This window comes from Rousettus aegyptiacus, unplaced genomic scaffold (genome assembly GCF_014176215.1).
Source record: "Rousettus aegyptiacus isolate mRouAeg1 unplaced genomic scaffold, mRouAeg1.p scaffold_m13_p_4, whole genome shotgun sequence".
In the NCBI taxonomy this organism is placed as follows: Eukaryota; Metazoa; Chordata; class Mammalia; order Chiroptera; family Pteropodidae; genus Rousettus; species Rousettus aegyptiacus.
In genome coordinates this window covers 69,953,281-69,970,389 of record NW_023416307.1, presented here as the reverse complement: position 1 = coordinate 69,970,389, position 17,109 = coordinate 69,953,281, and the positions used below count along the sequence as shown (strand labels likewise).

At 37.2% G+C, this 17,109-nt stretch overlaps 1 protein-coding gene across 11 annotated transcripts in view; it reads right to left on the bottom strand.

Moving 5' to 3' along the window:
* The window catches only part of LOC107510804 (ABI family member 3 binding protein), a 221,433-nt gene that overhangs the window by 29,845 nt on the left and 174,479 nt on the right, over positions 1-17,109 (bottom strand). For 6 of the 11 annotated variants that reach the window (XM_036218492.1, XM_016144712.2, XM_016144715.2 and 3 more), the window contains 7 exons: positions 13,781-13,846; positions 12,002-12,076; positions 5,231-5,308; positions 3,677-3,781; positions 806-825; positions 742-775; positions 523-651 (listed from right to left, as the gene is read on the bottom strand). In XM_036218492.1, coding sequence (XP_036074385.1) covers positions 523-651; positions 742-775; positions 806-825; positions 3,677-3,781; positions 5,231-5,308; positions 12,002-12,076; positions 13,781-13,846 — 507 coding nt within the window. Of the gene's footprint in view, positions 1-522; positions 652-741; positions 826-3,676; positions 3,782-5,230; positions 5,309-12,001; positions 12,077-13,780; positions 13,847-17,109 lie in introns of all 11 variants that reach the window. The other 5 variants (XM_016144713.2, XM_036218493.1, XM_016144711.2 and 2 more) reach the window with 4 other exon arrangements.

Sequence of the window (17,109 nt, the reverse complement as noted above, 5' to 3'; positions counted from 1 at the left end):
TGAGGATGGAATATAGGAAACACTTTTGGCAAAAGATAAAGCTTTGTGATACAATAAAAAGTAGTAAAGACTATAAATATTTAATATGCCTCCTAGTTAACTGCTCACAACTTTGATTTCCATTATTATTATTATTCATATTACCCTGAATAAGGGTCTTTTAGTTCTGCTGCAGGTGTTCTGGAGTATAACAAATAATTATTTAAAGATTATAACCAAGTATCTAATTCTCACTGATAAATTAAGAGCTGTGTGATTAGTAGTGACATGTGATTTAGTAAGAAGCACTGGGCAATCTAGATCTTCTCAGGAAGACCTTCTAAAACAACTTAGGCACTTTGTACAGAGAAGGAGCATAATCTATACTGAAGCATTAAAAATAAGTATTATTTTAAAAGACTCATATTAATTGCAACATTGAGTAAAATAGATGATCTATAACTGAGACTCTTTTCCCCTTAATTTGAAATCTTTTAGTACTTCGTAGCTAAGCATCCAGTGGGAAGTGACTGATCTACTAACCAAGATATTCTCCAGAGGCGGGAGCTGTTGGTTGCCTTTTATCTATCTCCGTTCTCTCTGAGGGGGCTCCAGTAGGTCTGAATGTTGTTCTCAAGGGTGGGGAAGTCACTCGACCAGATGCAATGATTCCTATAATGGAGAGACAAAGTAGTCAGACTTCATAGGAGCACTGCCAAGTTCTCCATTTATTTATGCAATAAATATTTATTAAGCACTTACCATGCAGCTTGACGCTATATGCCAGGCTTGGAGAAAAAACAAGCCCTGGTGTCCTTGATCGAGATAGATGTGTGAGCCAATATTCTGAAGGAATATAGATAATGTGAAAGAACTGGATAAGGTCACAGAGAAGGGAGGTCGTAGTAATGTTTATAGGGAAAGATGAAGGGTTTTGGCTGGGGGAAGGCAGAAATGTCTTCACAGAGGAAGTGCCAGTGAAGAAGAGAGGTGATCAGTAGGTAAGTATGAGAGCTCTAGTCTAGTCAGAGGTTGCCAGAAGAACCAAGTCGGGGAAGCATGAAATTATTGGTTATGTTTAATATGAAGGGGCGAGAGCCGGGAGTGCTCTGGGGTGCAGTGAGGGCTGAGAGTGGAGAGGCAGAGAAGGGCAGATAACAAAGAACCTCATGTACCATGGATATGAGCATTAGTTTTTGGCAAGGACCCCTGAAAGATTTTCAATAGGGAAATAACAAGATCAAATGAGAATAGGATGAATGGTTGGGATACAAGGCTGGTGGCAGGGAGAGAAGTGAGGAGACAAAAGAGTTGTGCAGGCAAGGGCAGGGGAGATGAACTATAGCAGCAATGAGACTGGACAGAAGAGGTTAGATGTGAGAGATGTCAAGGAGATGGAGTGGCCTGAAGTGGAGATTAACTGGCAGGCATGGGGGGTGTGAACAAGAAAAAGATTTCTAAGGTAACATCTGTGATTCCGGCCTAGCAGTCAGAACAGTGCTGCTTTCAGATGTTATATACAAATGTCTCCTCTACTAAAAACACTAATATGTCTCCAAAACTGAATCCATCCCAACTAGGCAAGTCTGGCTGTTTAGAGTATAGTGGAGGCCAGATTGGATCTTACAGTCCTCCTAGGAAAAGGATTCATTCTCAGACAATAAACAATCAAAGGGTACAACACTGACCCAAAGACTATGGCCCAGTAGGAAATCATGGATGAGTCACTCAGATGGGCTTCTGATTTGACCTGTGCAAATGCTCCTGGTGGAGGTGGGCCACAATGAGAAGGTGAGCAAAAACCAAGAGAAGTTTCACTGTAGCTCTTAGGAGCTTTTTAGAGTTGGCGGGCCCAGCAGGAAGTGCTAGCTAAACACTTTCGCCCTGGCAAGGAGAGGGCAACTTGGAGGCCTCAGTAGATCTGGAGACAGGGTACAAATGGAAGATGCCACATGGTAGCCTCAGATTGTACTCACAGCATCTGTGAGAGAGGACATATTCAGAGCACTTTCAGAACATTTTGTTCATTCCTGAATTCAGCACGCACTTTCTGTGATGGTAAACAGGGCAAAACTTACATCCGCCCTTGTTTGTGTTTGGCTCTCAATGAAGCCACTTCCTCTGAGTTAGAGGGGAATAGCAAGAGGTGGGTAGGGGGCCAGAGGTGATTAACAAGTTAACTCTGGAATATCTTCATGGTTCTTCAGGCCAGGTGGGCTATACCAGAGTTACACTTACTGATGGGAGGGAACAAGCATTTTTATATGGCAGGAACCAAGGCCCTGTTGCTGCAGCTGAAAACGCAGCTTCACAGGAAAGCCCTGTGTGGGGGGTCCCCCAAGTTTTTCATGGGAGATACTCAGGCATCGCTTTCAGTCTGTGACTCACTCAATTTGACCTCAGATTTCAATGAATGGGGAAGACCAGGTGTACCTTGCTGGGGCCACATCCCTGACTCAAGAAGACACCAGAAGCATGGGTAAGAGGCTGGATCCTCCTTCAGCTGATGGGGAAAATAACCCAGAGTTCATTTTGCATGTGATATACCATAAAAGCTTCTCCATCACCACACCCTCCTTTTATCTTATAAAAAGAGTGACATCCATTCCCTTTCACATAAACTTTTACCACTTTCATTTTTTACAGCTGTCTTTAACACTTTTATTCTAATTCTACCTACAAAATATTTAGGAAGTAGGGATGGTGAAGAGAGGAAGGAAAGATGGGGAACATGCTGTGATTTGCTGGTAAGTCCAGTGGAAAAGCTGTTAAGAGAAATGAGGAAAAGCTTTGCTCTGGACTGGTTCAGTTTTCACTAATTCTTAATTTCATTAATTTATTCACTTGGCAATTACGTATCAAATATCCTCTATGTGCCAAGTATCAGACTCGGTTCTGGGAAGTCAGAGAAAATGTACCAAGGACTGTATATTATCATGGAGCTCCTAGCCTGGTAGGGGAAGACAAGCATGCAAACAAACAGGTATACAACAATTTGCTCTTTGCTCTAACACAAGTGTGTTTCAAGGACCAGTAGCACAGAGAAGCAATACTAAGACCACTTTGAGGAGCTGGAGAAGGCTTCTTCAAGAAAAGGGTGAAGTATGAGTATCCCAGGTGACTATGGGACAGAGACAACACATGCCAAAGCACAGAGGTGAGAGGCAGCTTGTCTTCTCAAATATATTCCCGCCTTCTTGCACAGTCTAGAGCTGCTAATATTTCAGTCTCCAATCTTTCCCCTGCTACCATAACACTAGAACCAGCAAGAAGGCTGGTGGACAGGGGAACTTTTAAGGAGATGTATAAGATTTCCCTTTAGAAAACAGAATAATAAGCTGATGACAGGGCGTCACATTTTCCATTACCCCTGGTGTGTTGGCAACATACAACATCTTGTCCCAAATCATTCGCTTCTTGAAGAGCCTGAGTCAGCTTCTGTCTTGGCTCCAAGCACACAACATCTAAGAAGTGCACTGGCCTAGATGCTCAGAGATGGTTTCTTTCACCCCAACCATCCAGAAAACGATTTCTAAAAGCTGTAATTTACCATGTCTGGTCTTCAGGGCCAACACAGGCACGTGTCACACAAACCGAGGGCTTGTCCATTGCCTGAACTATTACACCAAGAAGGGCTTGTGGTTGGCTGGTCAAACCGAAATCATGGATGGTTAAGGAATGTATAAGACTGGCATACCTGCACTTCCTGGCTTTCCAGTGACATTATTCGGCGGTAACGGTTTTCTTCGTGGGGGTGTTGGTCTAGGTGCCAAGGGTGGGCGACGAGTGCCCGGGGTTGTAGCTAAGAGATTATATTACAGATAAGACTGTTATAAGGATTCGCTCTATAAAAATCACAGGTTTTTAAAAAATAAAACATTTGACAACTAGTAGTTTGATGACATAAAATAGATTCTATAGAAAAGTGCATAAGTAATATTTTCTGATATTCTTCTAATGTTCATAATACACCAAAGGATAATGAAGCACATTAGCATATTAAAAAATCCTCTAATTATAGATAAAATATGTAGGTATATTTGCCTTTCGAAAGGATGTATAGATGTACAGAATTTAACACCTTTATTTTCCCATCTAGACTCAACAGTAGCATTTCTGAGCTTCACTGTCTCCAATTGCCTTTAACTTTGATACTACAATGCTTACACCATTTTAGCTTTAAATTGTTAAAGCATATAATTTCTTCTTTAGTAGGTGATCCGCCCCATCCCCCAACTCTATTATGTATTTAGAATTAAGCGAACACTTTCAGAACTTAAACAATTACAAGGGAGCCCTGATGGCAGAAGCCTGTGAAGAGCAGGGTAGCTGTGAACTGCTGGGCACTGCACAGGAGCCCCTGGCAGAGCTCACCCACCCACAAGCCCTGGTGCAAAGCTGCCAGCCCAGAGCAGGGGCACACTTTTCTAAATGGGTTACTTAAAGGGCTGAGGGAAGAGGTATTATTTAAAAATTGCATAGAGTCTACTTTGCACAAATGCTATAAAGACTAGAGGTGCCTGGATCAGTTTACCTCAACCCAATTTTTCTTTTAAGTCTCTGTTATAGCTTAAAAATTCATCTCTTTCTTTGCATAATACATGTTCACTTAAAAATCTTCAAGTACAATTGACAATCCAGGAAAATGTCCTCAGTCTTTAAGTGCTGCTTAGGATTCCAGGAAGTGTGTGTGTGCATGCATGGGGGCAGCGAGTGGTACTGGTAGAATATCTGTAGCTCAGACATTAATACACCAGATTAAGTTTCATAGTGTCCTTTCAGAAAGCACAGTTCTTATTCAATGCAAAGATATTCCAAGTCACCGAGTATATAATTTTAGTCTAAAATATAGAGCATAGTCTTAAATTAGAAACATAAATCATTTCAGGCAAGAGGATATTGTAATCAATTACACAAGAGTAAAGCTGAAACATGATGAAAACTAGAACCTGCAGTGACTCTTCAGCATTTGTCCATTTTGGCCTCTCAGAATGTTATGCAAAGTAATTATTCAATTGGTACTCCATTAGAGGTTCTCCTTAATGTTTAATTTGTGCACGGAGCACTTTTAACTTTTCCACAGATAAGATTTTCAAATGTTTTCCTAGCAACCCACATGTCCCATTAGCACGATGCCAACGTTTTGGGAGCCAGGCAGAGGCAGCTGTTTTTGCTGCAACAGGTGATACTGTAGTTACTGCCCACATTTCAGCAAAGAGCTGAATAAGTGAATCAGCATCTTATTCCTTACCTGTTTTCTTTGTGGAGTGGGTAGAGTCTACCGACACATTTCCACCAGCACTCGATGGCTTCAGAGCTTGCTTGACTCCTATGAGCAGAGATAGGAAAAGTGAATATACATGTAGCCAAAATGTGCCAAATATTCTTCATGGAAACTTGGTAGAGTTGTCAGTCATAATGTACATTCTTCACACAGCAGGGACACTGATAATTTTGTGCCCAGATGTTTTAATTGGCTTCTCCCATCTACATACAGAAAAAATTCAAAGGCCTACATTCCTTGATTGTAATATTTTCTTTTGAGTTAACATTTGCTTACAGATTACGGTTTTGTCTTAATTTTCCATGATGCCCACCCTGGACTGCCTTCCTGTGTGGTATGCCTTGCCAGGAGAATTTCACCTACAGTAACTGGCCCTTTTTTTTTTTTTTTTGCCAGTATTCATGGATACATTTTGTGGCTTTTTTAAAACAATTTTCCTTTAACAACTTTAGCCCCATAAAAAAAAAATCTTAAAATTCTAGTGTGTTTGGGTTTATACTTAATGGATTGACTTTTAAGATATTTCTGGAGAGGCTTTTGCCACCTGGCTGGTTATGCCACAGACTGGATCTGTGCCATTGAGGTTTGTAAATGAGGCCTGGGCAGGCTTATAACACCAAATTGCTATCTGGAAGAAACTGATCTGAAAATTACTTTGTGTGATATTTTATCTCCTAAATTTTTCAAACATAATCTGGTGGCTATTACTCAGCCATTCCCTTAAATACTCATGCCTGGAGTTTGGGTGGCTACCCTAAAAGGAGAGAAAATTGATTTAGATTTCGTCCTATTTTATTTTTATTATTCTTTCACATTATAAAATAATTATCCCTGATGTGGCTGATAGCCTATTCATTAAGAACAGAAACAGACATTTTTAGAATCTAAAAAATAAGTATCATGTTAGATATAATGGCTTACCCTAAAAACCAAATCCATACTCTGAGGACCTTACTATAATTCACATATTAAAAAATAAGAACATTTAATTAATATACTAGTTAGTACATTAACAATGACAAGCACAGACACAACAAGAACCTTGTTTTGAGGGATGTGTTCCAAGGACTCTGTAGGGACATTACACGATCTCATTAATGTGCAGGCAAATATATTAATTAAATATACACAGAGCTCTATTAGATTGTAGTCCCATATTAATTTATAAAATTATTAATTATAATTACTGTAATATAAATTAACATTATGATTGATATTAATGTTATGACCATTATCGTGTATCATTATTAAAATTATATTATGATAAACATTAATTTATGAAACCTAATATTGCAATCCCACATTCTGCTGTTTGAATGAGAGATAATAAATAAAATCATGGTGATTGTTTGTATGGATTCCTGAATTAAATGTTACTTATTGTGGTAGGAAAAAAAATGTTTCTGGCGTCAATGACTATTTTGTGGCTAATTCCACAGGCATGGTGAAAGCAAATATTCATTAGTCTTCTCCCTGTGCCCGCTGTCAGTGGTAATGGGGCCAGGGAAATGACTCATTGGGTGATTGCTCAGGTCATGGCATATGGAAATGGAAAATGCTTCTATCTGTGTCACTGGCTTGGTGAGATTTAATTTACTACTATTGTTCAAGGATAAAGAATGTATAATATGCTGTAGAAGGTTAGTAGCTGTGTGTGCCTTTAGTAGATTCTTCTTTACAGCTTTTCACTAGTTTTTTTTTTTACCCTTAAAAAAAACTAAGTATTCTGATTCAACACTATGCAAGCACCTTCCATATTCATTACCTGATTTGATCTTTACAACTCTTCTGTGTGGGAGACACCATTCAGGTCCCACAGATGAGGAAAGCCAAGGAAAGGGTAGATTAAGCAATTTGCCCAAGGACACACAACTACACGTGGTGGGATTCAGACCCACTTGCACCTGGCTCCATAGACTCTCTCTTAAGCACTAAGTGGGACAGTACAGACTACTGTCTTTCTCCCACCATTTTCTTCCTTTTCTTATTCCTTATAACAGTTCTAAGTGCCTTTAGCTCTAGAGTTCTGTGCTCTATCTTTTGGGTGGTTTGAAGTACCACCACTGTGTAAGCAGTAAATAGCCATGACAGACAAGCATGTATAATCCAGGCATGCCACTGATTTGTGGGACTGAGAATAACACAAGGCTGACAGAACCAGGCATATGCAGATCCACCAAGCCTCAGGCTGATGAAATGGATATTTAGGAGAGGATCTAGAGTTCTTCAGGATTACTTTATGAATAAGACTATATAAATAAACTCCCCTGGCCTCTTTTCTAATTAAGGGAGAAATCAGTAGAAACCAGCCATTTTCTGTTATTTTCTCTGATTATATTATGATCCTGAAATGTCAATACCCAATTCAATAAAGTGTCAGCTGAATGACTGGACTTTCTCAAGCCTTTAGGACAGTAAAAGCCAGTAGTGGATGAAAACGTTGGTTAATATACCTATAAAAAGCAGCTGTGGGGCTTGGAGAATGAGCATGGAACTGAGGACAGGAGACTGAACTTCAGTTCTGGCCCTGCCTCCACCTAGCTGTGGTTTGCGTGTCAGCCAGGCAGCAGTATGAGGACGGAGCCCGGAGACCAGTGAACTTCTGTTGCCCTGAATCAGGGGAGAGCAAGGGAAAGCCAAAGATAGCTGAGAGGCATTGGGAAGGAAAGGAGGAAGCCAGTAGGAGAGATACTGCATAGACAGAATCCTCAAGAACTGGCACTCCATCAAACTGTCTGGCCCAGACTGTGACCTGAATTCTTTTTCCCGCAGGCAGGATTATTCCACATATTTTCTAAAGGGCAGAATTGGCTTTGGAAGCATCAACACTTGAACTTCAGTGTGAGCCCCCAACTGCCAAATGAGAGTTCTCCAAAACCCTCTGGATTTACCTAATTCACCTCTTAGGAATTTATTGTTTAAAATGAGGTAATAATTCAGGTATTTTTAACCATGGCAACAAAAGCTTTGCAAAGAAACAGTAAACTGTACATCAATTTCCAAATTTATCAGAGACTATTCCCTGGAACCAAAAAGGGGAGGTATTTATGGATAATTGGTCCCTTTACCCTTGTCTCCAGGTGTTAGCACCTGGCTAAAAAGTCAGGGTTGATGAGCCAGCAGACTAGAAGATTTAGCTCAAACACATCCCTCCTCTTGGAGGGGCCTGGGTTCTGGTTGTCAAGGAAACTCCATATTGAGGCAGTGACGTACACCTCACTCAGGTGTGGAGAGGGGAGTCTAGGGTTTCAGTATTGAACATATCTGTCACACTACATATGCCAAGGAGTTTTCCAAGTTACTTTGCCTAGCATGTAATGGTGCTTCAATAAATGTTGTTTGAATGAAAGAATAGCTGTACAACTCAGCAGCTTTCTGGTATAGGGAGAAAGTTGGGGAGATTGCTTAGCACAGCACAGGGTCAGCAAACTTCTCTATCAAGGGTCAGACAGTCACTATTTTCAGCTTTGTGGGCCATATATCTTTGTCACAATTGTTCAACTCTGCCACTATATTGTGAAAGCAAGCTATGTTTCAATAAAACTTTATTTACAAAAATAAATAGCTGTATCTGGCCTGTAGGGCTGTAGATTATGTGATCTCCTGTTTAGTGCATACTTGTTGCATTTCTGGAGTCAGATCTCAAGTGAGTTATAATATGTAGAACATATCAGTTAAGCTGAGACACAGCTCTGGAAACCATGAAAAAACAGAGTGCTGGAACAATGACTTACCTAAAATCTCAACCTCTGAAGGCTACTTTCTAACTTTCAGGTGGAGGAATATCTATAAGTATCAGTATGAAATGAACATAATGCAGAAAAAATATTTCCAATAATGTTATTAAATAAGCAACTTGGCTTAAGATGGCTTAAAATTTTCTGCAGTTTATTGAATCATTGTAAGATTTTTACAGAGGCCCAAATAATCAAAGGTGAATAGTTTTGAGGCCTTAGAATCCTTCTTTAGTCTTCCAAAGGCACTGTCTTAAGTGGCCTAAGACCATAAACAGATCCTATACATCCTAAACATTTCCTTTATCAACAGATTTTCTTTTTAAATGTAAAGTATCTGGGCTGAAAACTTCAGCAAGGAAAACTATAGGAAAATGTATATGAGATGGATAATAAAAATAAGTACTCTGTAAGACGTCAAAATTAGATAAGGAATCAATGGACACAGAAATGCTGTCTCACTGAGACTCAATAGAGGCTAGAATTGACTGTGGAGGAGATAGTAGGACTGAGTTGGAGAAGAAAATAAACTTAATGTGAATCCCTGTTTCTGTTAACAAATCAGATGGAAATTATGCAGAATCAGAGTAAGGTAGACACATGTAAGTCTACAATCTGGAGAGAATAGACTTTAAACATTCTTTTTTTTTTTTTTTTCTTATCTATTTCTCAAAACATAGCCTAGGCAAATAGTCTGAGAGCTGTTACATTTTCCTTTTATAATATGCTAAATGATGTCATCTGTGATTTCCAATTTTCATACTATTTGCTTCTTTTCTTGCCTTATTGCACTGGCTACAAACTCCACTACTATTTTCAACAGAAGTGGTAAAAATAGGAATCCTTGCTTGTGTTCTTGATATTAGGACAAAAATACTTTGATTTTCACTATTAAGTATGATGTTGGCTATATATTTTTCACTGATTCCCTTTATCAGTGAGAAAAAATTCCTTCTATTCCTAGTTTTCTGAGAGTTTTCAGCATGAATGAATTTTGAATTTTGTCTAATGGTTGTTTTTTGTATTTATTGAGATGATCATATGATTTTTCTCCTTTGTTCTGTTAATGTGGTGAATTGTACTAATTTGTTTGAATGTTGAACCAACTCTGTATTTTTGAGGTAAATTTCATTTGGTGGTTATGTGTTATTGTGGTAGATATGCAAATGTACCACTCAGATCTCTAATCGAGGCTCTCTCAACTGAGGCTGACCCTGAAGGAGCTGATGGTTGGAAGCTATCTGCTGACATCACTCTCTGCAGCTGGGCAGCAAGCCTTTCCCTGAAGGGAAATCCCAATAGACAGACATCAGAACATAGAATAGGTGCAAGAGTTTTGTCCTTGTTGTTGTTGTTGGGGGGGCGGGGGCAGAGGGGAGGCGGGTGTGAAGGTGGAACAAGGAAAGGGGAAACATGAGCTCAGCTTTGTCTACCTGTGCCCACTGGCCCCTTTCTACCAGAAATTAATTAAATTGAAGAAGCCCTGGTAAGATAACATCCTTCCATAGTCAACAGTATTGTAATGGCTATGTGTAGAGCAAGATAGATGCTAGAGTAATCAGGGGGATCACTTCATAAACTATATAAATGTCTAATCAATGTACTGTATACCTGAAACTAACATAAAAGATTTAAAAAGAGTGATCATCTTTCTAAACCTAAGTGAGATCAATTAATACATAGTTCACTTCATCTACACAAGAGGATAATAGATGTCAGTTTGTGGCCCTGAAAAAAATGTTTATATTGCTAAAAAACTAAAATATAATGACTGTCTTCCCTTTGAAAGATAGTATTTTCCTAGTGAGAATCAATGCTTTATTGTACTGAAGGTTGGTAGTTTTCAATATTGATCATAGCTAGTTGTTCTTTCATTTGCTTTGTTGATGTAAATGCTTTCTTTTATTTTTACTTAGACAAACTCAAGGGAATTACTTTGAATATTAAGAAGTTGGCTCTGTTTAGAGGCAGATTGTTTATATCAATCTGAGACACCATGCATTGCCTAATCCCACAGTTGGGAAGAATGAAAAGAGCAGCTGAGCACAAATAGATGTCAGAATGCTTCCTTACTTTTCATGAGTCAGAAATTTACAGTAATTGCCTCATTAATTGATTTGAAGGGAAGGGAATTCCTAGAACTTCAGACATGGTAATAACCTAGTACAAAAAACACATTCTAAAATGAATCCAAATGTTGTTACATTGACTATGTTCAGGTATTATTCATGTCTCTTTCTCATTAGAGAATCATCATGGGTCAATTAAATAAACTCTAAGTTCATGCTTTCTTTACATAAACAAGTGCAAAATTTGTACTATTTAGAAAATATTATGGTGGAATTATGCAATCCCATATTGAGGTGTAGAAAGTATTATTTATTCACTTAGTGAGTTAGGCGTTTGAACTTTTGCCCTAGTTATCTGTATGATGCCTAGTCCCAGAGATCTGACTGGATTAGGGCAATGCCATTTAATTAAGCTGAATGATTTGTAACATTAATATGACTGTAACAAGGGTGATCAACTGTTAATTGCTCTTGTTGTTTAACTATCATATTCCAGATTGCTAACAGATGCAGATCTTTCAAAAAAATTATTATAATGGTACTTGTGAAATTATAAACTTGAAAACAAAGTCATTACAGTCTCAAAGACCAAACCTTCATATGAAAAATGGTTTGAAATTAGGGACAACAGCTATTTTGGTATTTTAATTCAGTAATTCACGTTAATCAGGATCTTTTAAAGAATCAAGACTATATATGGCAGCTAATTTAGTGGTCTGGATTTAGAAAGGTGAAAAATTCCTTTTTAATGTTTTCAGAGACATTTGAAATTTTGATTTTGGGATGAATTACAATTTTCAATTCCAATTAAGCTAAGAATTTCCAAAACTGGGAAAAAAAATTATTGACCTGTCACTTCAACAAAATTATGAAAATTGAATGAAAACATTTATAGTTTTGGTGGTATCAAAAAGAAATAAATTTGTGATTATCACCTGTTCCCATTCCATTTTCTCTGGGTGTCCCACTGGGTTTGGGTCTACTAGGTCTTGTAGTTGTCTTATTCAGAACTACAATAAAGTAGGAAATAAATAGTTCAGACATTTTCTTATTAAAAACTTGCAGCCAAGAAAACCGAAACTCCCCAGAGAATTGTAAATCATTTAACCAGACAATAAAAAAAAAATGATGGCTTACCAAAAAATATTGTGTAGAATACAGAAAACCACAATTCTGATTTAATAATCACAGACTTGAATTTGGGAATAAAGACTTGAGTTTGTACTTTGAGGTGATCAGTGGGCCTGACAAAAGTCTTTGGCAAAGGGAATTTCTATTTCTAAATGGGAAATATCTTGCCTTATTTATAAGCACTATGCACATTCCAAGAGAGAACAGAAGAAAGATCGGGACTACCTATTCCAATGAAAAACCCAAACTTAAAGTATATTTATTTGATATATCCTTAGTTTATAACTCATAAGTTTGTGGTCCTTTCTCAGGAGTCTCTAGGTACAGATGCTCCTTGGTAATGATGGCATGAGTCCATAACTGTACACAGAACTGTGATAAAACCATTGAAATTTCTCTTCTGCTTTGTTAAGAGCCATAGCATTACCAAAATGTTAAGAGGTCGTCTATTTTATCCTCTATTTAGAAGACTCCTTAAGGTAAAGCATTAAGTGTATTGTGGTTAAGAGAGCAAGCATGGGAGTCTAGCTGCTTGACTCTGAATCTTCTTCCTAGTTCTTCTCATGCCTTAACTCCTCTCACTGTACCCTAGGACATATGGTGAGCCCTTGTTCAATATTAGCCATTACTGCCTCTGTTTCATTATTTTGTAGAAATGTTTAATATAACCAGCCACACATTAAGCCATCAACAGCTATTATGATACAAAAGTTGCACAGATATATTTGTTTATAAAAGACTTCTGTGCCTAATTATCTTTAGGAGTTGGAGGAGTAATCAAAAATATATATATGTATGGGTTTTCCATAAACCAAAGGATAGAAAATATTTGCTTTTTCTTTCATGCGCCTGGTGAGATGTTCACCATGATCATTAATTTATAAACCAGTTTCATCATTGAAAACTTCAAGAAAACTTAGAATCACAGTAAATAAAGGGCAGAAAGCACCAGAGTCTTTAGTCCATCTTGTGCTTTAGCATAGAAACAATTTACATGGACCAAATCAACACCTCCAGTTAACTTTGCTCTGATGAGCTCCAGTGAGAGAGATTATAGAACCTTTGGAGAATTTATTAAATTTAAAGTATTTTCCAATGTTTAATTATCATTTTTTTTTTTTGTTATTTACAACTTTTAAGATGTGTTTTGGTTTTTTTTTTTTTTGGTAATATGAAGGGACCAAGTATAAGTGCTTTCTGAGAACAAGAGCCTTTTATATTGAAGAAACCACTCTTTTCTTAAAAGATAAATAACATTTATTTGAAAGCAAGTAATATCATAGCTAATGCTGTCTCTATAATTGGCATGAAAATTAGACTGTGTATGTGATTTATGCACAAATAGTATTTTTAAAATAGTTTTATACTGATAAAGTTTCATAGTGGTCTCTGAATCTGATCCTGTCACTTCCATGGATTCATCATTACCTTTACACTTATCCACAAAAATCAGAATTTCTTTATGACCTTTATTTAAATTTAAGAAAACATAGCCCTCCTTTGGTGAATTTGGGTGTTTTGGGACATTTCCTGTCATCTCAGATGTGCTGATTATTTATTCATCAGAAAAAGAAACAACTTACCAGGTTGAATGTGTGCTTTGTCTGGTATTCTGGGCCTCACAGGAGCAGTGTACAATCTATGTGGTGCTGAAACAGAGGAAATGCTTCATATTTAATAACCAACATTCAAAAAGCCCACTAAATGAAGATTTAGCACCGTAGGGACCAAAAGCTTGTATACTTTGCATGGGAGTAGAAAGAACATTCTGCAACCTCTAATTGTGTATTACGGAATTGATGCTAAAGGAAAACAAAATGTGAAAATATGACTTGAAATTAAAGACAGACATTGTCAGAATGAGGTAGGTCATTTATAATGTGTGTTAAGGAGTTATCCTTTGGTCCATGTTTTTCAAGGGCATTTATTTTACCAGATAGTTACTTAACAGGGTAAACATATAAGCCAACTATCCATCCATTCATCCATCATCCATGTGTTCATGTGTCTGTCCATTCATTCTTTCATTCATCCATCTGTTCATCCTTCCACATTGCTCAATTAGGTAGTCACTGTGGAACATTATTTTACCAAAGAAGGCAAGTAATCTTAAAGAAAAAGAGGAAAATGTTTTTAGGTAGATAAAAAGAAAAGTAATCATAAACATGTGATCTTTATCAAACTGTCTTAACTCATAAACCCTGAAATAGTCACTTAGTGCCATCTATTAAAGTTTTAGAAATGAGAGAAAATGACCTCTGTTATTCTGTCCATAAAGAGAGGGAGAGCAAGCACTCAGATAAACTTTGAGACCAATACATCAACTTGTCACTTCCTGCTCAATCAAGGGCCTGGACAGTTAGGACTCCTACTGAAATTTTTTTGAATAAATTAATAAAACTAAATAACCACTATAAGCAGGTAAATTTATGAGAAACTAAGCTGACTTATTTTTGCTTCTTAAGGTTTTAAAGTGTGCATTCATCTAGGAATTGGTCTATTCTTCCCTTCCCTCCTCTGCCTCCCTCAACATCTGCCTCCTGCCTCAGAATTTCTCGGTAATGCTTTAGCTAACACTGGAAAGAAATTTTCTTGTAAACTATGTAAGTAAATTACATCATTTCATTGGTTTTGCTCACATCTTGACTGGGTATTTATGTAACCATAAATCAGCAATGCTTTGCCTACCAAGTCAAAAAAAAAAATACACCTGCAAAAGAGATTATAACATAGCTCATTTATAAGCTCCCAATGCAAAGACGGATGAGCAGGATTTTGCCATACTTCAGGCCAAAAACAGCAGACACATACTGAAATTCTCTGTAGGTTTAGTATGAGCCTTTCAAAGTATAATAACTAAAGTGAACAGTGGTACTGATGTTATGAAATATGAATTCTTGCACACCTTAAAATGCATGATGATGATTAGCCAATGTTTTTAATTTTTTTTGAGCGCGGTAGGATTCTCTGTCAATTTAACATATTTCAGCTTTTTATGTTAATTTCTTCCATGTTAGAGTGCTTTCACTTAAAGAATTGCAAAAATAATTGTTCTTATTAGTCTCATTTTAGAACAAATATAAATTTTAAAATTTTATACAGAAAAGAGACAGAGCAGAACACAGGACTATCTACATTTATTATTTCGAGGCCACAGAAGCAGAATTTTTTCCCACAGTCTTTCCTTAAATCTAGAAAAAACTTTTATAAAAGAGTTAAAATATAACTTAAGTTTAGGCTGTGAGTTACTCATATAGCTCATTACCAAATAACAAAGGGCCTTGAGAAAACTGCTCTAGGGTTTCAGTTTTTAACTAAAGAAGACAAAGGAGCTTTGTGACAATGTAATTATATAAACATCATATCCACGTACTCTTTGGTGACTAACAATAAAGTAATTTTAAAAGATGGCTTCATATCTGAATAGTTTTATAAAAGTCTATTTAAAAAGAACATTAAAAATACTATATGAAAATAACATCAAAAATAAACAAACAGGGTTACCTCGAAGGACCCGTGTTCTGCCCAGTATAGGGAAAGGCAAAAGAGGATTTAGCTTTCCCTGAGTCGGTTAGGGATCAGGGGGGTGAACAGAGTAAAATCATCAAAATATCCTGTAAATGCCTCTGGCCAAGTGGATTTCTACTGTTGATAATTATGAAAAGGGCAAAGCAGAGGAGCTTGAATATTTCAGGGATTTAGAGCTGCAGAGAATTGTCTCAGTAGACAAAGGGGCCAGGGTACCACAGAGGAGAGGTACTGGAGATTCTAGCAGGCTTATGCCATAGGTTTTAGAACACTTTGGAGTACTCAGGCCCCATGGCTGAGGGCTTGGACGGTCGTGGTGCATGCATAGGCAGAATGAGAAGATCAGGAGGATTAATTTTATTCTTACAGCATTTCTCTCAAATTGTTGTGTGCTGTCCTGTGCTGCTAATGCCTGATGTTAGCAACGCAACATGTGAAAACAAAAGTTGACTGAACTCTTCAGCAGAGCTCAGGCACATGTTGATGAGGGTTGGGCCAAAAGGTATTCCTAGTGACATAACACATGCCTTTCCTAAAGCTGACCCTCTACTCTCAAGCAGGGTTATTGGGCTGGGCCAGGTTGTGGATGCTGCTCTCATCCCTAAGACATGTCCTTTCCTAGGATGTCCTTTGTCACCTTATATAAATAAATCTCTGGTGAGCCCACTTTTAAGATCCTTGGCACTAGTCTAGAAAAGTGTGAATCCTAGGGTGGTGTAGTTTAGGCTCTAGCTAAGGATCCTCAAACATAAGAAAATAATTAAAATATAGTATATAGTATATCACATAAATATACTAAAATAATTCATATAATGATATCAGATCCTGGAATAATCCAGTCAATTGTGAAACTTTTAATAAAAACATGTTCTAAAAGAAATTTAATATAAATTCCACATCATCAAATACACTGGTAATGGTGGCACAATACTGATATTCTCATTAAAGAAAATGCAAAAAACAAAGAATAGTTCTATAATCTTTTATCTTTAATTCTGAAATGTATAAAGCTCTAAAAAGCTGATTTTTTTTCTCATTTGGCAGCACAACCTGAGCTGAATAGTCTTTATCTATCCTGTTTATTGTAAATAATTATATATTTTTGCTGCAAAAATATTAATGTGCTTGATTGTTAGAATCTGGCTATCTTTTATTAAGCTAGACATTAAAGAGGTTTGCAAAAACATAAAAAATATAAATATAAAAAAATGAGGGTGGGGTATGGATGTAACATAATTGAACAGCTGTTGTTAATAAAGTTAAAGTTGGTAATGAGGATGTGGGAGGGCCGTCATTATATTAGGCTTCTGTGTGACTCTATAAATTAATAATAAGTTAATAGAAAAGTAATAAATAGTAAATATCTAAAACATAATAAAAACTA